This window comes from Alligator mississippiensis, chromosome 3, assembly GCF_030867095.1.
Source record: "Alligator mississippiensis isolate rAllMis1 chromosome 3, rAllMis1, whole genome shotgun sequence".
NCBI classification, from domain to species: domain Eukaryota; kingdom Metazoa; phylum Chordata; order Crocodylia; family Alligatoridae; genus Alligator; species Alligator mississippiensis.
Window position 1 is genome coordinate 212,810,896 of NC_081826.1, and position 25,809 is coordinate 212,836,704.

General features: G+C 43.8%; 1 protein-coding gene across 2 annotated transcripts in view; it reads right to left on the reverse strand.

Moving 5' to 3' along the window:
* ROR2 (receptor tyrosine kinase like orphan receptor 2) overlaps positions 1 to 25,809 on the reverse strand; it is a 257,593-nt gene that overhangs the window by 64,363 nt on the left and 167,421 nt on the right. For both annotated transcript variants that reach the window (XM_014608796.3, XM_019478126.2), the window contains exon 2: positions 11,905 to 11,982. In XM_014608796.3, coding sequence (XP_014464282.2) covers positions 11,905 to 11,982 — 78 coding nt within the window. The remainder of the gene's footprint in view (positions 1 to 11,904; positions 11,983 to 25,809) is intronic.

Below are 25,809 nucleotides of genomic sequence, written 5' to 3' on the forward strand. Positions count from 1 at the left end.
TTCTTTAGGTATGTAGGGAACAGGAGGAAAACAAATAGAAGTGTGGGGCCACTGCTTAACAACTCAGGACAGCTGGTTACAGACACACAGGGGAAAACTGAACTCCTGAAAACCAAAGAAGTGATTGTGGCAAAATGCCATCTTAGTCTCCTCCCAAACTCTGCTATCAGGGTTTTCCCTTGCCATTGTTTTATCACCTGTCTTTATTTGGGTTGCCATGGTCACTGTGGTGGTCAGGCAGCCCTCCCCTCATCTGTTTCATGTAACCTGGAATTGTAACCTGGGCTGGAAACATTCCTGAGGGAGGGGGAACCTGCTCCTGTGGACGTGAGAAGCTTCAGGTAGCCAGGGTGGGGGAGGGGGGAACTCCACCTCTATTGTGTTAGCACTGACCTTAGGGCATGGGGGCAGGGCTCACTCTACCAGGTAACCAATGATGCTTTTTGAATTGGTTAGTTGGCCTCAAACAACACCTGCCCTGATAGGACCTGGAAAGGTGATGTCAAAAGGCCTGTATAATCTAGGACCACCCAGGAGGAGGAAGACATTTTGAGCAACATGTGAGCAACTGATTAGGCAGAGATGGGGATCTCTCTGGGAACTCTCTGACACACAATGAACTGCCTGCCTCCACAGGAAATCTCAACCAGCCTCTGGATGACTTGTGAGTAAGCTACTTGAAACCTATTTAGAAATATAGCTTGCTGTAAAGTAGATGCATGTTCAAAGGCTACCTAGCCACACTGTTTGCTCTAAGGTTATTCTGTGATACATCGCTATCCTGTACCCTTCCCCAAGTCTACCCTCTGTAACCAATAACCCCCCTCCCCCACAAAGCATGGTGGTCTGGCTGAGAGAGGGATAGGGATGTGCCTTCATGTCCTCTTGGTCTGGCTGACTAAAGGAAGCTACTTTTTGTGCTTCAGGCCAAAGAAGGCACCCCAAGTTTTCACAGTGGGTCAAGCATCCTCAAGATCTACAAGGCCTGTGTACCCCAGGAGGCACAGGGTCTGGAAACAGTCCACATCCTTGGGTGGTAGCAGCGGTGACCCCAGGCTTGTGGGTGTGTTCCAGGAAGGGGGTCAGCCAGATGTGAGGCACCCCTGGGGAGGCACTTGGAGCGCAGCGAGGTGGGTGGCTCAGTCCAAGAGCCCGCCACAGTGATTCTTCCACTTCATTCAACATTGGTGAGACTGCAGCTGGAGTACTGCGTCCAGTTCTGGGTGCCACACTTCAACAAGGATGTGGAAAAGCTTGAGAGAGTCCAGAGAAGAGCCGCCCATATGATCAGATACTTGCAAGGTAAGCCATACAAGGAAAGGCTGAGGGACTTGGGTCTCTTCAGCCTAAAAAAGAGAAGGCTGAGAGGGAACTTGGAAGCAGCTTACTGCTACATCAGGGGAATACATCAAGGGCTTGGCGAACAACTGTTCATCAGGGCACCTGTGAGGAAAACCAGGATTAATGGCCACAAATTCCTGGAAGACCGTTTCAGGCTCAACGTTAGGAAAAAATTCTTCATAGTTAGGGTTTCCAGATTGTAGAATAAACTCCCTCCAGAGGTGATAGGATCACCTACTATGGAAATCTTCAAGAGAAGACTGGACGGTCACCTTGCTGGGGTCACCTGATCCCAGTTGTCTTTCCTGCCTAGTGCAGGGGGTCTGGACCTGATGATCTTGTGAGGTACCTTCCAGCCCCTTACAATCTATGGATCTATAAATGAAAATTAATTGGAAAAAAATTAGAATGATAACCTCCATTCTTTTTCTTGTTTTTTTCTCTTTCATATTTTGCTATTCCCCTCCTTTCCCTGTAGTCCCCATAGAAAAAAAGTAAAAAACAAACAAACAAACAAACAAACCACCCCCCCCCCCAAAAGTAAGAGAAAGCATGGTTTTTCTTGCCACCTTTAAAAAATAGCTATGGTAAATATTTATATATGAGAACACAGAAATTTCATTTTTCAGCACAAAGTGTTTTGTTAAAAAATGTAAACAGCCCAATTAATAATTCTGTTCTCAGATGCCAAGTCATTTATTTCACAAAATCATTTCACAACACAATTTTCTCAAGTAAACAAAATTTAAAACATGTTCAAAGGGGAATGACAGGAGGATTAACATTGCACTACATGTATGAAAGCTTGTGTCTCAAAGAAATAAGCTTTACTTCACTGTTACTTTAGTCTGAATTCAACTTTACTGTATAAGCTTTCCAGACACTTAACAGATTTATTTAAAAAAGGATATCACAGTGTGTGGTGGCTCCTAAAATACATTCTTCTAAGCAAAGCACTAAACACATAACGCTCCAGAGCAATGTATACTTGTAACATATGTTCCCTGCCTTAATATACCTTGGAGAAAACAAAAACCCTCCTCTAAAAAAGCCAGCACTTCTATCATGTGGTACAACTCAGCCTGCTCTGCTTGGCTAGGGACAGACATTCAAAAAGCCTGAACCTGAATTGATTCAATCTTTGCAGGTTAGTCTAACCTGCCTAGATTGAACAAGTTTACAACTGTACAGACATTCCCTCTGGACTGAGGAAATACAGGTACATGACTGCAGTGGCTCAGGCTAGAAACTGGGGGGGGAGGGGCACTAGAGCAGCCCTCCCTTCCCTTCCACAATGCTGAGCTAAGGTGGGGGGCATGTCCAGGCCCTGTCAGGACCTCTGATTAAGGACAGGTTTAAACCCCCACCCTAGACTTTACAGTCGCAGGCTTTTCCCTGCTTGCTGCTCAAGGGATGGGAGTGTTGCCAGACCCCAGCCCATGGCTAAGTCTTGAAGCAAAGGAGGGGTGTGAAGTGCATGCATCTGTTGATTATACTGAGCTTTTCAATCTCCCTCTCCCTGCTGGAGAGCCTGGCAGGAAAAATTATGCTGAGGGGAAACCAGCACGGGTTCATAGCAGGTAGATCATGCCTAACTAATCTATGACCAGGTTACAAAACACCTGGATGCAGGAGTAAGGGTTCATGTCATTTACTTAGACTTCAGGAAGGCCTTCGATACGGTATCCCACCCCATACTGGTGAACAAGTTAAGAGGCTGTGACTTGGATGACTGCACAGTCCGGTGGGTGGCGAATTGGCTGGAGGGTCATACCCAGGGAGTCATGGTGGATGGGTTGGTATCAACCTGGAAGGGTGTGGGCAGTGGGGTCCCGCAGGGCTCAGTCCTTGGACCGATACTCTTTAATGTCTTCATCAGTGACTTGGACGAGGGAGTGAAATGTACTCTGTCCAAGTTTGCAGATGACACAAAGCTATGGGGAGAAGTGGACATGCCAGAGGGCAGGGAACAGCTGCAAGCAGACCTGGACAAGTTGGACAAGTGGGCGGAAAACAACAGAATGCAATTCAACAAGGAGAAATGCAAAGTGCTGCACCCAGGGAGGAAAAATGTCCAGCATACCTACTGCTTAGGAAATGACCTGCCTGGAGGCACGGAAGCAGAAAGGGATCTTGGAGTCCTAGTGGACTCCAAGATGAACATGAGTTGTCTGTGTGACGAAGTTATCAGAAAAGCTAATGGCACTTTATCATGCATCAGCAGATGCATGACGAACAGAACCAAGGAGGTAATACTTCCCCTCTATCGGGTGCTGGTCAGACCGCAGTTGGAACACTGCATGCAATTTTGGGCGCCGCGCTTCAAGAGGGATGTAGATAACCTGGAGAGGGTCCAGAGAAGGGCCACACATATGGTTAAGGGCTTGCAGGCCAAGCCCTATGAGGAGAGACTAGGGCACCTGGACCTCTTCAACCTCCGCAAGAGAAGGTTGAGAGGCGACCTTGTGGCTGCCTATAAGTTCATCATGGGGGCACAGAAGAGAATTGGTGAGGCTTTACTCACCAAGGTGCCCCTGGGGGTTACAAGAAATAATGGACATAAGCTAGGAGAGAGCAGATTTAGACTGGACATTAGGAAGAACTTCTTCACAGTTAAAGTGGCCAAGGTCTGGAATGGGCTCCCAAGGGAGGTGGTGCTCTCCCCTACCCTGGGGGTCTTCAAGAGGAGGTTAGATAGGCATCTAGCTGGGGTCATCTAGACCCAGCACTCTTTCCTGCTTATGCAGGGGGTCAGACTCAATGATCTATTGAGGTCCCTTCCGACCCTAACATCTATGAATCTATGCTTCTTCATACTGTCTGCAGAAAATATGACAGGTGAGGGAACCAGCTGGGAGCTGATAACACAATGTTTACCAGCAAATCAAGAAAAAAAAAAGCCTCTCTCATTAGTTCAACCTCTTCTTAAACAGCTTTTTCTAAGGAAGGAATGGAGGGACATTACCAGCTGACCTGTTGATTAGCTCCAAAAAGCCCTAAGCAGACACTGTTCTGTCTGCCTGTCCCAGTGAAATCGCGTGCACACACACACACACACACACACACACACACACACACACACACACACCTCTCAGCATTAGCTAGTATACCACATGCCATGGATCCATGGGGCGGGGTTCTGTGCTCTGGGAGAAGGGAGGAGAGAATCCCTGCTTGAGCAGCAAGTGGTGGGAGCAGGGGAAAGCCAGGCAGACCCTGCTGTGCCTGCAGCCTCTGCCGGAGCTCTGGCTAGGCAGCAGAGGGGCGGAGGGCCAGCCCTCATCTCTGGAAGACAGCCCAGTCCAGGGCTGCAGTGCAAAGCATCTGGGATGCTGGGGGCAGTCTGGTTTAATTTAAACCAGGAATGGGTCTGGGACAGACATTACATAAAACTGGTTTGACCCAAGGCAGTTAAGTCTGATACTACATTCAACCAGGTTCATCTTAAACCAGTTTCAGCCAGTTTCAAACTGATTTATGTGCACCTAACATGTATTCTGTTAGAGGTTTAAACCAGTTTCTGATCACTTAAACTGATTTATGTGTAATGTCTGTCCCTAGCTCTTTTCTCTCTTTATCTTTCAAAAAGGAAAGGGTTGTGGGCTCCCAGAAGCCATCTAAAACCCAACCAGGAAGGGATACATCTGATGGCTACCCTCCCTAAATAGAAGCAATTAAGGAAAGAAGGATGACTTTCTCCTTATGATTCATTACCAGGCAGTTTCCACAGATGAGTTAATATTTAAGTTATAGCCCAGTTGAGCCACATCTCTTACAGTGTAAATCTGCAGTAGTCTCAAGCAAATAAAATGAGTGACTGGGGTAATGCACATTTAATATGAGCACTTGAATACTTTGATTTTACTTTGGAACTAATTACAGCCAAATCAGAGCTGGAATAGAATTATGGAAGCAATAAGATCTTTTATCTCCTTGACCACAGAGATCTCTATGGAGAGAAGAGCTAATATGATTCAATTTGGGATTACACCTTGAATATAAGGTATCTTTTTACAACTATAATTCCTGTGATAGACACTGATCCCATTTACTATACACTTGTTCTTAAGGAGAGTCTACTATGGCTACAGCTGCTAACAGTTTGTCTAGGACAGCAGCAAAAGGAAGAACTTGGTAAAATATCGTGTGGGTTTCTCCTTTCCAAGGGAAACAAAGAACTGGCTCTAGAGAGAGGAAGCAGGTTGAACAGAAGACCCATAGTACAGCCCAAGTCTAACTTGAAAAAAGGCATCAGTGCAAGAGAACTTTCTATATCACACTAGAGCTTTCAGATTTATTTCTCCAAGGGACCATGCTCCTAAGCAGTTCAGTGTCTTGAATTATGATCTCTCCAGGACCATCTCTCCCAGCCACTCTGGCTAGGGACAGACACATAAACCGGTTTAAGTGATCAGAAACTGGTTTAAACCTGTAACAGAACAGCTGTTCAGTGCACATAAACCAGTTCAAAATGTCTGAAACTGGTTCAAGATAAACCTGGTTGAATGTAATATCAGACTTAATTGATTTGTGTCAAACAGGTTTATGCAATGTCTGTCCCAGACCCCTTGCTGGTTTAAGTTAAACCAGACTCCCCCAGCATCCTGGCATGCTCTGGGCTGGGCAGGGCTCTCTGCTCCACAGCAGAGCTGGCCCCTCCCCTCTGCTCCCTGGCTGCAGCTCAGCAGAGACTGCAGGCATCTGCCTGGCTTCTCCCTGCTCCTCACCTCCCCTCACCACTCCCTGCTAAGCAGGGATTTCTCAGTTCCCTCTGCCCTACAGAGACACCTCTCAGCATTAAATAACAGACCACATGCTGGCTACTGTCTGTGCTGTGGCAGACAGGACAAAGACAGAATCAACAAGTAGCTGGTAATATCCCTCTGTTGTTTTCTCAATGGGGTGATAAACACTGTGTTATCAATTACCTGCCAAGCTGGTCAGAAGGGGGGGAACCCCACCTTAATCAGAGCATCCTGCCAGGGCCTGGCCATGCTCTCTTCAGCTCAGCAGTGTAGAAGGGAAGGGAGGGCTGCTCTAGTGCCCACTGGTTTCTAGCCTGAGCCACTGCAGGCATGTGCCTGCATTTCTGTACAGTTACAAACTGATTCAGCCTAGTCAGGTTAGACTAACCTGCAAAGATTGAATGAATTCAGGCTCAGGCTCTTTGAGCGTCTGTCTCTAGCCTATGAAGTACCCTCAAATTCCCCTTCCACATGGACACTTTTAGCAACTCCTGCTGCTGCAACACTCCTGCCATTAAAAAGCTATGTTGATTGAGATCAGTTTTGACATAAAGTTTGAGAGAGAATTCAGGAATGGATGCATTTTGCTCTCTGTTAGCCTCTTCGGCTAGGGACAGAAGTTTCAGAATGGACAAAACTGGTTTAAGATAAACCTGGTTGAATGTAGTATCAGACTTAACTGATTTGAGTAAACTGGTTTATGGAACTTCTGTCTCAGACCCCTTCCTGGTTTAAGTCAGAGTCCCCCAGCATCCCAGCATGCTCTGCAGCCCTGGGCTGAGCTCTGCTGTCCACTCCAGAGAGCAGGGCTGACCCCACCCCTCTGCTCTCTAGCCACAGCAGGAGTTGGGGGGGCAGGGTGGCCAGATGCCAGCCCAGCATGGTCCCCTAAGGTGAAGGGGGCAGGGAGGCAATTTATTCCCCCCACCCACTCCTCACCCCTCAGGACTGCAGCCAGGCCCACAGCCTGGTGGGGGTGCAGTAGCCCCTGTCAGTTCCCTGCCCCCTTCACCGCTCCAGGGGTGAGGGCATGGCCAGATGCCCACCCGACATAGCCATCTGAGGTGAGGGGGGCAGGGAGAGGGTTTATTCCCCCCTCCATCCCCTCTCCCACTGGGGGACCACAACCTGGGTTTACCAGCCCTGACTACTGCTTCCACTGCTTGCCCCCAGCCAAACAGACCCCAGCTGGTGTCCCTCAGAGGGAGAGCAGAGGGAGGGGGGAATAAAACCCCTCCCTGCCTCCTTTGCCCCAGAGGGCTATGCCAGCCGGCACCTGACCACACCCTGCATAGGCTGTGGCAGCTCTGTGGGTGGGAGTGAGGTGGGCAGAAGAGCCCCCTGCACTGGGAAGAGGCCTGACCTACCTGGGACACCATGACAGGGGCTGCTTCCCCTGTCAGAGTCCTTCCCCCTCACTGCTCCAGCAGCAGGGGCAGTGGCATGGCTAGATGCTGGCCAGCATGGTCCCTTGGCAAAGGGGCAGGGAGGGAGTTTATTCTTCCCTCCCTCCCCTTTCCCCTGGGAACCCATCTGGGGTCTACCTGGCCAGGGGTGAGCAGCAGAGGTGGCGGCTGGGGCTGGCAGACCTTGGCTGCGGACCCCCGGTGGGACAGGGGACTGAGGGGGGAATAAACCCCCTCCCTGGTCTCTTCATCACAGGGGGCCATGCTGGGCTGGCATCTGGCCAGGAGCTGGTGTCTGACCATGCTCCTTCTTCTCCTCCACCACCCAAAAGCCTGGCAAGGGCTGCTTCCCCTCTCACCCTCCATGCATACCACAGGCTAGGGTCCCTGCAGGCCAGGGTGGGGGGTTAAACCCTTCCCCAATCATACACAGGCCTGCCAGGGCCTGGCCATACCTTGCCTCCCATCCTAGGTTCCCCTCCAGCCCCACCACTGCAGAAGGGAAGGGAGGGCTCGCTCTAGTACCCACTGGCTTCTGGCTGGAGCCACTGCAGGCATGTGGCTGCATTTCCAGAATCAAAAGTGAATGTCAATTCACTTGTAATCAGTTCAATCTATGCAGGCTAAACTAACCTGTAAAGATTGAATCAATTCATGCTTGGGCTTTCTGAATGGCTGTACTTAGCCTTCATGTTTGTGTTGCAAATATGCATCTCTGATCCCTGCCTACATTCCAATGAATTTTGTTTGCAATTGAACAGTTTTCACAGGATGTTCAAATTTTGACTAACTAATATTCACTGACAGAAAGAAGTCAGAGAATTCCTCACCATTTCCATCCTGTAGTTCCACTAACTCCCAGGATAACAAGGTCTGATTATCATGAGTCAGGATACAGGGTATTTTAAAGGCCTGGCCCAGAACCAGGAGTCACAGAAAGGACTGATGACACTACACAAGCATTTGAAAAAACAAACTTGACTTACTACATTAAGATGATTAAAGATGAGGCTTGACACCATGATGATGTAAAAACAAACAAACCAACCCCCCCATAAACAATCAACTTTCTAGTTTACACTGACAATTTTATAGTTATAAAATGGTCTAGAATGTAACTGTTTCTTGACAAGAACAAGCATAGTAAAGGAATAAAAGTAAAAACTAATGAGCACCATTCCTACAGATAAATTAAATAAGAACACCAGACACGTTTTTTCCTGAAGGAAACACAAATTACTCATGCAGTTTGAGACTTGATTAATTACTTCCTTAGACCGGTATTGGTTGTGGTTATGTGCTCCTGAGTGGAAATAACTGCAGCTCCCTCTGTGCAATATTTTAACTAAACAATATCATTTAAAAAGAAAATGAACTTTCATGTCTTTGCCCATAAAGGTCCAGACAGAAGAAAGCAGCAAAATGGGGCTAACTTGCCAAGTAAACAAACTTGTCTAACACTTTAAAGATTAAACAAAGGACCTTTTACCATCAAATGTAAAGGCTACTTGAGTGTGGGATAGATAGCCTAGTTGTAGCATGACATGTATCTGTCTGGACTGCATGTGGTATTTAAATGTCTTTAGACTGAGAAGTAGAAGTTTTCTAAACATGAGAGGAATGCAGCTCTGCAACAGTCTTCTAACAGGAGCAGGATGGGAAGGAAATCTAACTAATTTTGCAGTGGAGCTTGACAGAAGTGACTGTATGAAATGGGTTCCTGTGATAGCAGTGGGTGCATCTGATGTGTTAAGAAGTTCCTTCACTTTCTCTGGCAGGCTGCTCCTAAAACAACAGGTGAGGCCAGCACTTCAAGGACTTGCCACACCATACATGTTCTGTCATTGCTGAGAGCATCTGTCACCAAAATATATCTTCTGTGATATAGGAAGTAGGTCATATCAGCACACAAAATCCATGTTCTTTTGATGAGACCTGTGTTGCTTCTGCAAGCCCTAAAGATTAACTAGCCAGGGCAGCCCCTCTGCCACTCAGACCCAAACTGTATGGGGGTCCTTCTGGCGGGGGGTGTCCCTTCTCCAACTTTTCCCCCTCCAACCTAAGCCTCCTGACAATGGCAACCAGAAGCTGCAGCATGGGGCAGCCAGCCAGGCTTTTTCCTACATCAGGAACTGTGGCCAGAGGGGAAAAGAGCCCCACCACTGCACAGACTAGGCCCACTCACTGCCCCCCAGCAAGCTCTGGGGGGCTCTTGAGGCAGAGCAGGCTCTGTTTCTCTCGCCTTCTCCACCCTGCTCAGCCATGAAGGGAGGAGACAGAGCCTTTTCTGTCACTTCTCTGTGATATGCTGGGTGCTTGTCTACTTGGCCAAAGCTAACAGGATACCCAGTGAGAAGCCCCTGGGATGCTCACGATGGTTGTGGTACAGACATTTGATAAAACACTCTAAAGTAAAGTGCTTTAGTCTAATATCACATCCATCGACGGTTAATGTAGAGCTGGATTTACCACTTTTGAAGTGCTTTAAGTGTCATGTTCTGTTATGGCTTTAAAGTATTTTCGGCATGCTTCACATTTGTTAAGTATAATATCTGTACTGAGCCTGAGGTGCCACCCTGCCCTTCCTTTACTTGAAAGCAGAGATGAGTGTGAAGTCAAAAGCTGTAATATTTCTATTCAATAAAATAAACTGAATATGAAGGAGACAAAATAAGATATAATTTCCTGGGTATCATCTGGGAAAGAGGCTTTTTGGCACTGTGCTCATCTTACAGACCTATTAGTAGCAATCTATCAGTTATGGAAATGGATTATATCAGTAACCAAGTCACTAAGGAAGGCCAAGTCTATACATTTTTGTACCAGAATAACCAGGACATCTTGGGTATATATATATATATATATATATATATATATATATATATGTATATTTTTTTTTTAATCAATACGTTTTAACCAGTACACCACACCTAGTTGGGCTTATTTACATCAGTATAAATGTGTACAGTTTTTTCTCTTTCCTCTCGGTAATTAGCTACATGGGTATGAAACATATTTATACCAATATAACTGCAGCCATGCAAGGAGGTCAAACTGCCTATACTTTGCCAGATAGGTGTGCATCCAACAAGGGATTTCAAAAAGAACCATATAAATCCAGGAACATAATTTGACCATATGAGTTTAAAGGTAAACTGCAATATGTCAGAAAACTACCCTACATGATTAGCAATACAAAAATAGGTTAGCAAGAATTCATACGAAACTGCCATCACAGGCTAAACAAGAAAAAATGTATCTAAAACACCAGTGTACATCCCAGTCCTAGCCATTTTCAAAAAGCCTAATCATGTTTGTATTTTTTAGGTTGAATTTAAAACTCAAAAACAGGGAAGATTCAAAGAGGTCAATCTCCAGCATATAATGATGCCTTTATACCTACATATCAATGCTTGCACTGTATAAAATTAAATCCTACATTAACACCCATGCCTCATAACATTATTAGTAGCACATTTTAATAATACTACATCTTGACCATTATTATAGTCCTAATGCTATTTCTGTTCATTCATAGCATCTATATATATAGTGACAGCCTGTGGTACTTGTTTTCTTTCCCACATCATGATCTTGCTTTAAATATATTATGTGGTAAGGGAACTGGTGGGTAGACTCAACAGCAGTAATGTCAAAATACACTGCAATAACACAAACAAAACCATTTTCTGATATTGTTTCCAAACTGGAGTGTAATATCTCTTAGCTCCATAACTTTTTGTACTGCCTGCTAAGACACATCATGGTATGGTTTTATTGTATGTACACCAGTGACCACTATTCTTTTGTAATTCAACCATCAAATGACCTAGCATGTTTTTAAGGGAATAGTTTAAAATAAGATCCATCAGTGAATTAACTGGAATCCAGGGGCATCTATACACATGCTCTGGGGTAGAGAGGGGGCAATTTAATTAGAGCGATTCCTAGAGCCACTCTAATTAAAGTCCCCGCAGCATCACATGTATTGTGTCCTGTGCTTCAAAAGGGTGGGGGTGGGGGGGGTGGGGAGGCACTTGAACTAAAGCTCGTTTGATGAGCTTTAGTTCAAGTGCCCCACCACCACTTTGAAGCACAGGGATGCTGATTAGACATGACACAGAGGCTGCTGGAGCGCACTCATTAACATGCTCTAGCAGACTTGATTAATCAAGTTGACTCTGACACGTACTAATTAGCACATGTTGGAGCAGACATCTGGCACATGTATAGGTACCCCAGGTGAGATCAGACAGCTCCAGGTCAATAATTGTCATACCAGTTATTATACCATATTTGGGATATGGTCTTTTTCACAAGGCAAATAAAGGAAGTACATCACAAAATGAGTTGCATATATGCTACCTTATACTTGAAAAAGAAAAAAGAACTGGAATCATCAATATTTTTACCTTTAGGTGTTGGAATTGGTCTGTCATGTCCATCCACTTGACCTAAAGGGTCATTTGAATCTGGGATCTCCATTTCACCTAGGTGGAAAACAAATAATTAATATTTTAAATAATGCAGATTCTTGAATAGAATTAATGTTGCGTTTTAATTCACTTCAGCCTAAATTCTGGTCCACTGAAGTTAACAGCAAAATTCTCAACAACTTCAAAGGCAACAGGATTTAGAATTGATTAGTTATATAGCTATGTAAGTCTATGGAGAGCATTGTGTGTGACACAATGGCAACATTAAAAAGTGCATTCCATTTCTAGCCAAACAAAGAATAATAACATTCAAAAACTCTCTAAAAGCTGCATTTAACATATCAGGCTAAAGGATACAAATTTAGGGAAACTGGAATTTCAGAGGAAAAACAAGATACTTGCTGCAGGTAACTGGTTTTGACTTTGTTCTGGCAGATAGTAAAAGGATATAGTAGTTTCATAGTAGCTAGGGTCAGGAGGGACCTGAACAGATCAGCTAGCCTGACCTCCTGCCACAGGCAGGAATGAATGCTGGGTTCACAAGACCCCAGACAGGTGATCATCCAACCTCCTCTTGAATTTGCCCAAGTTAGGGGGGAGGACCACTTCCCTGGGAAGTTGGTTCCAGATTTTGGCCACCCTAACTGTAAAATATTGCCTTCTGATCTCCAACCTAAACCTATTCTCCACTCCATCAGCTTATGACCATTGTTACTTATCACCCCAGGTGGTGCTGGGGAGAAAAGGGCTCTGCCTATTTGCTGTTGATTTCCCCTGATGAGCTTGTAGGCAGCCACCAGGGCACCCCTCAGCCTCCTCTTGCTGAGGCTGAACAGGTTCAGGTCCTTCAGTCTCTCCTCGTAGGGCCTGTCCTGCTGCCCTCTCACCAAGTGGGTGAACCCTCTCCAGGCTGGCCACATCCCTTTTGAAGTGTGGCACCCAGTACTGGATGCAGTACTCCAACTGCGGCCTGACCAATGTCGCATAGAGAGGGAGTATCACTTCTCTGGACCAGCTTGAAATGCATCTTTGGATGCATGACAAGGTATGGCTGGCCTTGCTGGCTGCGGTCTGGCATTGGCGGCTCATGTTCATCTTGGAGTCAATAATGACTCCAATATCCCTTTCCGCTTCTGTGCATATAAATGTTGGGGTTCTGGTGAGATGAAAGGGCAGAAGAAAAGTGTTCTCAATATTCCCTGTCTCCTATCTCCTCTCCCTTTCAGAGCAAAACCCCAAGACTTCATAGAGGGCACGATGGGGAAATACATACAACCTCCTGAATCCTCCTTGATTCGTTCCAATTTCTCAGCCTCTAAAGTATGTCTTCTATCTTTTAACTATGGACATTAAGTGCAAGCAAATTGCTGCTAAGGCACTCCACTTGCAGCACAGTTCAGAGTCAGAATAATTCTCCGGCTGGATGCGACTCCCAACTGTCTGCGCAGGCAAGGGAACAGATTCATGGGTCGTGTCTCCACCACAATAAAAAGGCTTTCTTTTTGTTGTTTTACCTGAGATAATCAAAGTGTAATAGTTTTCCTGCAGTAAAATCCTAGTGGAGATGAGTCACTTCTAGTTTTTACCACATGGCAGCTGGGCAAGATCAGCTCAAAGCCCCTATCTGTGCTTGGCTTCACCTAGGTATTATGTGGTAAGAACGATAGGTGCCTAGTTTCCAGCAGGTGTGCAGTGTGGGACACCTAACATATATCACTTATACCACTGTGAAAAATACAATGGCATTGGAGGGGAAAACAAAGTAAGAAAAGTGACTTTTTTGTAGACAGCTTTGAGTCATATATGCAAAGCCCAGCCTGCTCAGTGATATGTGACTCCTGTAGATGATCAAAGCCCCTTGCAATTTACAGAAGAACAGGATAAAATGTTAGTTATGCCCAATTTTTAGGGAAGCACAATCACTCTATGCTCACACTCCTCTACATAATTTCTGGTGCTTATGATTTACATCCCTTCTGTGTTTTATTATTATATGTTCAATTTTCTTCCCTACTTTTCAGATTCTTCTAGCAGTTTAGTGGGATTCTTCACAAGAACGAACATGAAAAACCTAGAAAGAAATAGGCACAGCAGTCTCTATTCCCTACTCCCAGGACCCACCTCCCTAGCTGTTTTGGGATTTGTTTGGGTTTGTTTTTTTTTATTTTTAGTTTCTCAAATCAGCATAGAAAGAGACAAAAGCATCTGCTGATTTTAAAATGTTTTAATAATAGTTTTGTGTAATTCTTCTTTGTGCTTTGTATGTTTACGTCTGGCAAAAACACTTATCCCCAGATGTGCCTTATCAGAGGATAATTACAAACCACAGACAGTATCTACAAGTAAAGTCTCCATGACTAAGCAATGTTAAAATTGAAAATCCTCTGTGTATACTGTAAAGTATAAGTCCAAAACAGATCTGCCATTTTAACTGTTGCTTTAATGAAAGAGACATTTATCTTTTAAATACTTTAATCTTGAAGATTCCTCTTTTAAACCATCTTTTGTTATAAACTCTTAATTTTAACCCCAAAGTTTCTGATCTAAGATTGAAGCAACACAGAACCATACTCAACATGAAATATAGCAAAGATTTTATGCTGTGCATGAGTCTGGATTACAGTTATGAACAAATATTTGCTCACAGCTCTCTTCCCTAGAAATTAAACCATATAAATAAGAGAATCATAGATTCAACATACTGATAGCTGCTCAGAAAAAGAGCATCCACACACACTGGTTCTTCCAGTTCTTCATAACTTTTTATTCCTAGGTTTAATACACCCTTTTCTAGCTATGACTGAAACCATAAAGCTGAGCCAAAGTGGGTACCTGCTGTCCCCACCCCTTCAGTTCTCTGTTTACAATGGCAGGTGGAGCCCTTTGCCAGTTCCCCTGTAATCTCTACGTTGAGTTTACACTTTGATACTTGCTCTCAAGACACTACAGAACTGCCCCTGGGACTGCTCAGGACATCTGTAAAATAGCATTCTTTCTTCCTTGTCAACATCCTAGGGCTCCTACAGATGTGCAGAGAGCCTGATCCGATGCACTGGAAATCCAGACTCAATCGAACCTCCTGGAGCACAGAAATTGATGTGCTCTGGCAGCCTTTCGCATCACGTGTATCAGCATCCCCGGGCATCCCCACACTGAAAAAAAGGCAGCAGGGCGCTTTGAAATAAAACATGTTCAATGAGCTTCAGTTCAAAGTGCCCTGCCACCATTTTTTCAACAGGCATGGGGACACTGATACACGTGAGGTGTGGGCACTTTTAATTAGTGTGGTTCACTAATTAAAGCACCTGGCACCGCATCTGGAGCACATGAAAAAATGCTCCTAGATCAGATGTCCCATTTGCCTTTCCTTCCCCATCTCTCTAGTTTTCCCCATTACTTCCCAAGCATTCTTCGCTGTCATTTACACCTGGATTGAACAATTTGGTCAACTAGAATTATAAACTCTCCATTGCATTTTACATGGTAAATTCTCTTGTCCAAACAAAGCCTTCATTGGTGCCTTGCAGCGTGTACAGCATATTTTCTACTAAGTGAACAAACAGCAATGCCAAATAAGAAAAGTAGCAATAATATTGTGGCTGTGGCAGTACTGGCACAGTAACCTCATTGTGGCCATCTTCCTTGATGTTTGAGAACCTGGTAAATGATAGTATTCTTGATTTTAAACACTCGGTGGGCCAAGTTGTCCCTCACACTGCATACAGAATTTGAAATGTTATGCATTAACGGGCCTACTTCAGACATTCCTGCTTTTCAACTGGGGAAAGAATGTGCAAAACGTACCATAGTGCCTCATATCTTAATTGGTGGTGATACAGATACAAACCCACAGGATCTTTTCGGAGTTTGTACTGGTAGGTAAGTCCTACTTGCATATTAATGCATTCATTTCAAATATGAAAAGAAAAGAACACAATATTTCAGAAGTTTAAATGCTTTTTCATGTGTTTTATAGCCCTCGCATTGTTGCTCAACTACGGAAGAAAGACTTAAATACTTCCACTAGTAAGGGACAGGCTTGAAAGTAAGCGAACAGTATTACAGGAAATGAACAAACAGAAACCAACCAAAGTGGATGATAAAAATCAGCGTATGCAAACAGCTATTACTGGATACCTAACTTGGAGAGAAACGCTCATGGCTGAATCCTAGCTGTGATACTGTCAACTCACACTGCTTAAAAGTTAGCAGACTAACATGCTGGTATGTAAATACACAGTTAACTGAAGTCATACAAACCACCCTGGCTACTGTGCAGCACTCTGCATCCCGAGTGTCAATAGTCTCCTTTGAAAATGTTGACTAGACCAAGAAGGATGGTTTAAAAGTTCAGGCCAAAAAAACAGATCCTCAAGAAATCAAGAATGGAGGAAAGAGTCTGATATATGGCATATTTTCAATTTTATTGCTTTATTTGGAAGACAGCACCACTAGCTACAATCTCTCTTTCTGGACTGGTTAAAGAATGTAGAGATGGAGACAGTTACCTCTGGAGGTGTGTAAAAATGAATTCCTGACCTTTTGGTGCCAAGCAATTAAAAATGTACTGATAAATTTTGAAACAGGAATGAGTTTCATTATTGTGTTCTAGAAGTTTGGTTAATAGTGAGCAGCATACGTATTGGTTACATAGATAAGACATTTCTTAGCTCCATAACAATTTGTATACTATATTCTGATTGTGTAGATTATACAAAATAATATTAGTTTTTTACTTCTATAAATTAAAATAAAAGGAAGCAGATTGTTAGGATAACACCCTCTGTTTATGAGAATGTACAATACTTTGCAAGGATAGACCTAGCACTATTGATTTTAAGAAAAACATCTATGTAAAAAATCACAGCTGCTGCTTAGTTTGGATATAACTATACACCTTCTGAACTGAGTCTAGCATTCCTTCTTTTGTTAATTTTATTCCTACCAAAGTGCACTTTTAAGGTAAAACATGAAAAACAGTGTGTAAATGGGCAAAGGATTTGATGGGTTATATAATTTAGAAATTTCTATAGATGACTTTTTATGGAGAAGCACATAAGTAAACATGAATTTAATTATTAGCCAGACATAAAAATACCAAACACACACCCACATACACACACTCAAAAATAAAAAATAAAAGCATAAGCCATATCACATGCACAGCGCTTGAATATAATTTGTTTACCATTAAAGAATAATATTACCAAAATGCAGTTGTTCATGCTTTGCATTTGAACTCTATCCAATTCCCCACTTGTAAATACATGCTAATTCTGGCATTGAAATTGTTTTCTTGATTTAAACCATAATACATAACCTTTGCCTCTCACTATGTTAACCTTTGACTTGGGTTCTAACTTTTCTTCAATAATATAAAACTCCCAAATGAACAAACTCTTCAGTTTAATACCCTCTAATATTCTGTTCTTTTCTTCGTAAAACTTTGTTGACCTTCTGTCAATTACTAACCTCTAGAGCTCCCCAAACAAAGGGCCCACTGTAGGCTTTGATTCAGCTGCCAATTTGATTACTTTGGCTGTGAGAGGCAGACTACTTAGGTTGCTGAATCAGGGCCTTTCATTGAAATTCCTCTTTTCCAACATCTGCAGCCCCTGGCAACCAATTGCAGAGTGGGCTTGGCAAACCTTTAAGGGGTGTTGAACAGTCTACAAAAGATGCAGTTAGTAGCATATGATCAGTACACCCCTTTCATAGTTATGGCAGATTAAGAGCTCCACCTTCCCCTTGCTTACTGTTGTCATTTCAAATAAAAATAGCTGAAAAGGAAGGGGATGTCTATGCTTTTTGTTTCAGTTGCTCCACTCATAAGACTAATCCATTTTAATTGTGGACGTTTGCTGGTTTGGTGTCACCATAATTCTTAGAACACATGCAATACGCGATTCTTAGAACACACACAAACATGCACGCAACCTAATAAACCAGCTATGTCAATGTAAAAGTATTGTTGCTTCATCAGGGAGAAAAAATCCTTTAAAGTGAGCTGAAGCTGAGTTCATAGCAATAGGGAGCTTTAACCATAAATGTATTTGAACTGGAGTCAGCCTTTTTATGTCTGCTGTATCATGACATCAGCAAGAGCTAACTGTCAAGTTAACATAATATAGGAATGTTGAAGCTTACATGTAACTAAACCTTCAGAAAGTTGGCAGAGAATATACCTAAACAAGAAGTCATTTTACCAGGGACAGGGTTCAATTATATTTCAAGAACAAATCTCCCTCACTATTCCAAAACGTCCCTCTTGAAAGCCTGAACTTTGTTTCCTTTAACACAAATCTTTCTCCCACCACATTTTCTTCTGTTTCTTATAATGGCTGGACTGAAAATACATATTTCACTAAATCAATAAGAAAAGGAAGGAAGGCAGGCAGGCAGGCAGGCAGGCAGGCAGGCAGGCAGGCAGGCAGGCAGGCAGGCAGACTTTTGAACCTTTATTAAGGGAAATAGGAGTAGCAGTACAACAAAGGATGGCCCACACAGGAGCCCAGGTACAACAGACAGAGGCTGGACCTACAGCCCGCAAGGCCAGCCCTCCCAGTCTAAACATAAAAACATTCTGGTACAACATTAACCTTCTAAAATCCATGCTGGGACGCTGGGAAGGGGAGAGCAGTATCACACTTCGAGGACCAAGCGGCCATCTTCAATGTGGCAGAGCACCCCCTGAATGGCTCAACATGCCTGAAAGGCAGGTACTGTCCATTGGAGGACCACATGGTTGAATTCCAGCAACAGATGTGCCCAGACCAAGAACTAAAAGAGTCTCACGGCATCATCAGAGATGGCCTGAGCAAGCCAGTTCCTGTGGCTCTTGAGGATGGCCATCTTGGCCTGGCCAAGCTGAAAGTTGGCCAGGCAAATGACATCCCCCCTCAGCCACCCAGTAAGGAAAGGAAAACAACTAGGTAGCCTCCAACAGGTCCAAGTCCAATGCCTTGAATAAAGCACCAAGGGCTGCTGGGGGCACCCAAGGAAGGCATGGAACAGATTCTCTTCTACCTCACCCAGACAAAAGGGGCAGGCCGCTGACACAGCTGCATCCATGTGGCGGACAAGAGTGCCGGTGGCCAGTATCCCATGCATCAATCGCCACTGGAGGTCACCGCTCCTTTTGGCAATGGGCAGCTTACAAAGCATGCACCATGCTGGGTGGGTTGGTATGAGTGCTGATGCCACTACGCACCACTGTCACGTCACGTCAGGATGAGTGGCAAGGATGCAGGCGTGGTGGACACGAACCACCCGCGTGTACAGGGCCTTCCAGGGAGTGCATTAAAGTGAACCCTGAAATTGCTATCAGGAGGCATGGGAAGAACCAATAAAGTGCTGGACCCACTGCCCAGGTCACTGTCTATAGTGGGGAGCTATGTGTGAAGCTCCTGGGGTGAAGGGATAAGGGGATCATAGCTCAGTGTGGGGTAAGGGATGGGGCTTGGAGCCCTGTGTTAAAGGGTTTGGAGCCCTGGACAGAAGGAGAGCCCAGTGTTAGGACACAGGGACTGCAAGCTCCAGTGGGGAGTGACAGTCCCATGTGAGAGTCTGGAGCACAGGTCCCAGTGTGAGACGCTGGAGGAATATGGCTGCCATCTGTGAGGCATGGGACATGGTATAGGGAAGGTCAGAGTCATATATATGGGCTTTTGGCACCGGGGCAAGTAAATGGGCAGCCTCCCACCTTATTGACATCTTCCAATTGTTATCATCAAGCCGTGGCAGATGAAGTAGGTGGGTGGTTTGCCCTGAAATAAGTGGGTGGGCCTACCCAAGGGTTGCCTGAGATGTTTGATGGCCAGATGCCCAGAGCAGATGCTGAGGATGCTGGAGAAAAGGGGTGTCTCTTGTTAGACACTGAAGGAGAAGATGTCTCCGAGGGGGCAGAGGCCCTGGCAAGTGTCTTGAACCACGGGTGTGGGGGCCCTTAGGGGTGTTGGTGGTTGGGCAAGAATTAGCTATGAATTCCTTAAACAATGGCTAACTAGAGTTTCTCCTTTAAAATCCCTATGTAGCTTGATGAAGCCTTTCTAATGACACCAGAAAGACAACACATCAGCAGACCTGTAACCACTGTATTGGAAAAGAGAAATGCTTTTGTGATAAACAGAGGCCTGGTGCTTCAGAAGAAGAAGACGGTGCCACAGCACCTTCAGAAAACAACTAGGAATTGAACAAATGGGCCCTGCCTTGTGGCAGGGATGTAAAAGCCTCATGAAATATCTTATGCATCTTTTATTGTTATGGCATACTGAGATATTGCTTGAGAAAGAGACTTTAAGAAGGCTGCATGGGCTGTCTCCTAACTGCACCAGTACAAGGAAGTCATGAGTGTGTGGACTGGACACAAACCTGAGGATATAAAACCGGACAATTTGGGAACTTTGTACTCAGCTGTGTATGAAAAGCATTCTAAATGCTGTTATCACATTAGGGTATTCTATGTTTTGTCTATGCCTCACTGAGAAACATTTAGCTCAGGGCATGGAGATTATAAACCATATTCATTTGGCTGAAGACCCAAATGCTGCTTTACATGGAGTTATTCACAAAAAGTATCAATTGATTCCCTCAGCACTACCTGTATAGAAATGCTGCTGCCTCTCTGAGCAATTGTTTTCAATTTTGAGTGAAGCAGGGATCAACACAGGGAATGCAACTGAACTCCACCTGGAGCTGCCCTGACCCACACTCCACACTGACCCTTGGAAAAAGAATTATTTTTTTCCTCTAAAAAAACCTAATCCCACTTCCAAAGTGAAACAAAAGAACTCCACCTTACAAAAAGCTTACAATAAAGGTTTGTCCTACATCTACCTTTTTACTCATTCTCTAAGCTCCTCTTCACCAGGGATCCTGGTTTTCCCTGATAAAAAATACCAAATTCTCTGCTAAAACCCCCAAAATCCATGATTAAAATTAAAGCCCCCCCACAGCTCCCCTGGTGCCCCTCATTCCCCACCCACAGCCCCCACAGCCTTGCTGGTGCCTCTTGCCCTCTACCTACAGGCCCTGCTCCCCCAGCCCTGCCGGAGGGGACCCTCAGCTGCCAGGGCTATGGATCCAGGTCCACAGCCCCCTGCCCCCATTCCCCCTTTTGCAGGCTTGGGTGGGCTGGTTCCCCACCACCGCACACACTCCTGGGGGAGCTCCAGAGGCCCTGGGGGAGGGAAGCAGGGTGGCAGCTCGAACCCGCACCTGCCCTGGGTACATATCTGATGGGAGCGGGTCCTCCTTGTCCCCTGGGAGTGCAAATGGCAGCAGGGAGCTGGTCCTCCCCCTCCCCCGGACAAGCCACCCATGGCCCCGTCCTGCTCCCAGCTGGGGCCCTGCAGCCATGCATTGTGGCCCCAGGCCCCACCCGGCTGGGCAGCCCTGCCCAGCTCCCTCCCCAACCCCCACTTACCTGATGGAGCTGCTCTGCAGGCTGCCTGGGGCCACGTGCATGTCTATGCACATGGCACCCCCTGTCTCTCCAGCTTCCTCCTGTTCCTTTCCCAGCTCCCTGCAGGCTGGAGCTCTGCCAGCTTGCAAGGAGCTCACTGCAAAATGGCAAAATCTATGCGTTTCTCTTGTAAAATGAGAAATCTGTGTTTGCCTCTGGTAAAATGTAAAATCCACAGTTTACTCCATTTTTCCATGGGAAATAGAAAACCCAGATCCCTGATCTTCATGTACAATGTTAAGAGCAGAATTAAACCAGACTTATACAGTCTTCTACTTCTAGAGTCTTCCAAAGAGATCCACAGAGTTCAGCAAATCCTCTGATTCATTCAGATGCCTCATACCATTAATGCATGTTTGGTACTACAGAGCAGTGTTTCCCACTCATCTGTCAATCTTTTGCCTTCCATTTACACAGCTCTCATTTTCTGAGTTAAGTTGTTAAATGCCATAGATTCTTCTGTCTTGAAATCATATTTGCGGCTTCAAACATGAAGAGTCAAATGGCATAAAACTTGAGTAAGACACAGATGGAATAAATATTTATTCATATTTCCTCTAGAATGGAAGCTTCATTAAAAACTATTATAGTACTGTGGTAACAATGCTACAGATATGGTTGAGAAGGCCATTTCATTTTGGGACCCTGTTTTGTTTTACAAATAATTTATAAAAAACTCAATCGATGAGTTGGAAATTCTTGCAGTTACTGCAGTCAAAAAGATCTTTTAAACAAAATTAGGGACTAACTGAACTTGACTGGTTTGTCACATTCAGAGAGAGGAAGATGATCTAGATGGTATAATGGCTTGAGTGCTAGCCTGGGTCATGGGAAAACAATGCTCAACTCTCCATTTCACTACAGACCTCCTTGTGAAGCCTGAGGAACGTCAGTTAGGGCCAGACCGTCAAGGAGTGTTTTCAAAAATATGTTGATACCTAACTCCTATTGACTTCAAAATCTGTCTCTTAAGAGCTCTGTACCTCAGTGGTCTCATCCATAACATGTAGATATGACATATACTTCAAATGCCCCTGTGAGGAAAAATAAATTGCAGATTGTGAGGCACTCAGATACTAAGTTATGGGGGCCATAAAAGTATTTTAGATAGGACAGAAAGATCCAAGCAAGAAAAAGGGAATTGTTCAGCAGTTAACATAACTTTCAGAGTTTTAACTGAAAAAACTCTGATGTGCTAGGGACTTAATCCTTGATGAAACATTTAAATACGTTTGGTTTAGAAATAATGAAGATTTAAAAGATGTTTTAACCACACTAAGCCATCAAAATAAAACACCATTCAAACCCTTTTTTCCCCTCTCTGCACACACACACACGAGTACACACACGGAAAGTGCACCTCATTCAGGCAGATGAGGACTGCCCATAGATCAGTTTCCCCTTCTTTTAACCTCTTAGTCACAAACGTGGGTAAACCAAGATTTAAACTGAGCCTATATTCCACTTGTAAGACTGAGCAACACATATTCCATAAAAAGTACTCAAGAATAAACTGGGTGAGACAAAAAGCAAGTAATCTAGAGTCATTAGTTTAGCAAAGGACATGAGTTAATGTGAAGGCTTGCTAGCTGGAGCAACAGGCAACATTAGGTGTCCATAAATTTTGTTTACTAAAGAGGCATATTTTGACAAACTAAACGGGGAAACTAAATTGTTTACACCTACAGTGGAAAGATACAATGAATGTGGTTTGTGTGGATATGATGTAGACCAACAAAACTGTTTCAAGTATCTAATAATTCAGAATAAAATTCTATAGTACTTAATGGCATAAACCCTTGCGTCATTTAAGTCACAAAGACACTTAAGTGTAATTTCTGATTTTGGAACTCGTAAAATCCAATATACGTTAGGTATACTGGTTGAGTAGAGAACAATTTCTTATGTAGAAACTATATCTATATTAAAGAGCTCTGAAAAAGTGAGAACTACTAAGTCAATATATTTAGGAACATATAAACACCTTAAAATATCAACAAAATGAGAAAGGGAACTTGTTTTGGCTTGCATAGTAAAAAACAGTAGTTAAGTATTATACAAAAGAGGGGAAGGGGAAAAACACTTTTTGGAAGTGTGGACACATTCCAAAACTCTTCCCCACCTCAGCTGTAAAATCATAGCTTAACACACCCAATAAGAGCACCAAGCACACCTGCTGCTGCTCAAAGAACACCAAGTAACATGATAATTATCCAAGACATTATTACATGATTGATTATTTTACTGCTTCTGGCTGTGAAAACAAAACAGTCTTAAGGAAAGGGCTGAAAATAATCATGATTTACAAGTATATTGTTGGAGTATAACACTCCAACAATTAGCAGAAAGAATAATGGTCATAGCGCTCTTTTTCTGAAAATATTTTAAAATCCAAAATTACTAGTCTTATTTACAGCCTTGAGTTGAAATATTTAGGGTCCTGATTCAAAATATCATCCTTTTTGAGGTGGCATGTTTAAATATGTGCTTGGCTTTAAGTACATGTTCAAGTATTTCTGTGCATCAGGGCTTAAACAATAATATTAATCCTCAACCTTCTATGAAGGATCTAAAAATGGAATACAATACAAAATAAAATAATAAGGCAAGTGTTATTTATCTTGACAATTATTATGTTATGGTTGATTACTATAGATTGCAGAGCTACAGTGAATCTTAAATCCTTCCTGAGATTAATTAATTAACATATTACAACCATATTTTAAAAATGAAAAATAAATCCCAGAAGAAAAACTTGTAGCTTTCATTGCTAGTCAGTCTACTGTCCTGAAAACAGTAAGTGAAAAGTATTACACAAAATCTTTCATTGAGCAATCTCAGTATTTTTAAATCTTTAACATTTTTATCTTATAGACAGAAAAGTTGAAACAGAGAAAAATTAACAAAATTCTCAAGTCCGAATGTCTAAAACTCCAATGTTAATTTAGATCCCTACATAAAATATTTGCTTTTCAGAGGCTCAGTCACCCAAACTTCCAAATATGCCAATCATAGTACTGTATCTATTCTCAAATAATAGCTGTTTAGTTGATGCTTAGAATTCTTTCCCTGAAATCAGCTGATGTCACAATGTTAGAAGAGTTCCAGTCAGATAGAAAGTCAGATGTGTGGCCATACCGTGCAGTGCCTGGTTTGTCTTTGCTAGATTGTATTAGATTGTAACTTCACAGAAGCATGTTGTTAACACAGTGGGACACTGGCTGTTCTGTTTAAGTAAGTCAGCTACTTATGAATCAGTCTTACTTCAACTCATGGCCAGCTAACATGGGCTAGGGACAGACATTACACATAAACTGGTTTAAGTGATCAGAAACTGGTTTAAACCTGTAACAGAGCAGATGTTCAGTCCACATAAACTAGTTTCAAAATGGCTGAAACCAGTTTGAGTTAAACCTGGTTGAATGTAGTATCAGACTTAACTGATTTGGCTCAAATTAGTTTATGAAACGTCTGTACCACCTCCCCACCCCCACCTTGCTGATTTAAAATAAACCAGACACCCCCAGCATCCTGGCATGCTCTCTGGGCTGGGTGGAGCTCTGTGCTCTATAGCAGAGCTGGCCCCTCCGCTCTGCTCCCTGGCTGCAGCTCTGGCACAGACTGCAAGCTGCTTGCCCCCTCCCCTCACCACTCCCTGCTAAGCAGGAATTCCCCCCTCCCCTCTGCTTTGCTGAGGAGATGTCTGTGTATTAGTTAGCAGACCACATGCTTGCTACAGTCCATGCTGAATCAACAGGTAGAATCAACAGGCAGAATCAATACGTAGCTGGTAATCTCCCTCTGTTGTTTTCTTAATGGGCTGATAAATACTGTTATCAATTCCCTGTTGGGGTCTGGCCACGCCCCCCTCAACTCAGTACTATGGAAGGGACAGGAGGGCTGCGCTAACACCCTCCAGCTTCTGGCCTGAGCCACTGAAGACATGTACCTGCATGTCTGGTATGTCTGTGCAGTTAGAAACTGGTTCAGCCTAGCCAGGTTAGACTAACCTGCAAAGATTGAATCAATTCAGGATCAGGATTTTTGAATGTCTGTCCCTAGCCATGATGTTAAACACAACCATCTCACCCTTGCAGAATGTGAAGTTATTTGTTTAATACCACTAATTATCATGATCTTGTCTCAGCAAGACTGAATTTTCTGATGAAAGCAACCCATTTAAAAACAAAACAAAAGTCTGTTGTATTAAATATGTCAAAAGGCAATCACTTCTATTTTTTCTTACCAGTTAGAATTCTACAGAGGTGAATATATGGATTGTCCTGGAGAATGAAACAAGTCCTGCATGCCATTGGTCTGAAGCTGACCCAAGGCTGGTAATGACTACAACTCATTATCATGGGGTTGATTTCATGATCTGTGTAAAATCGTTGATTTCATTGCAGTTCCAACTGCAT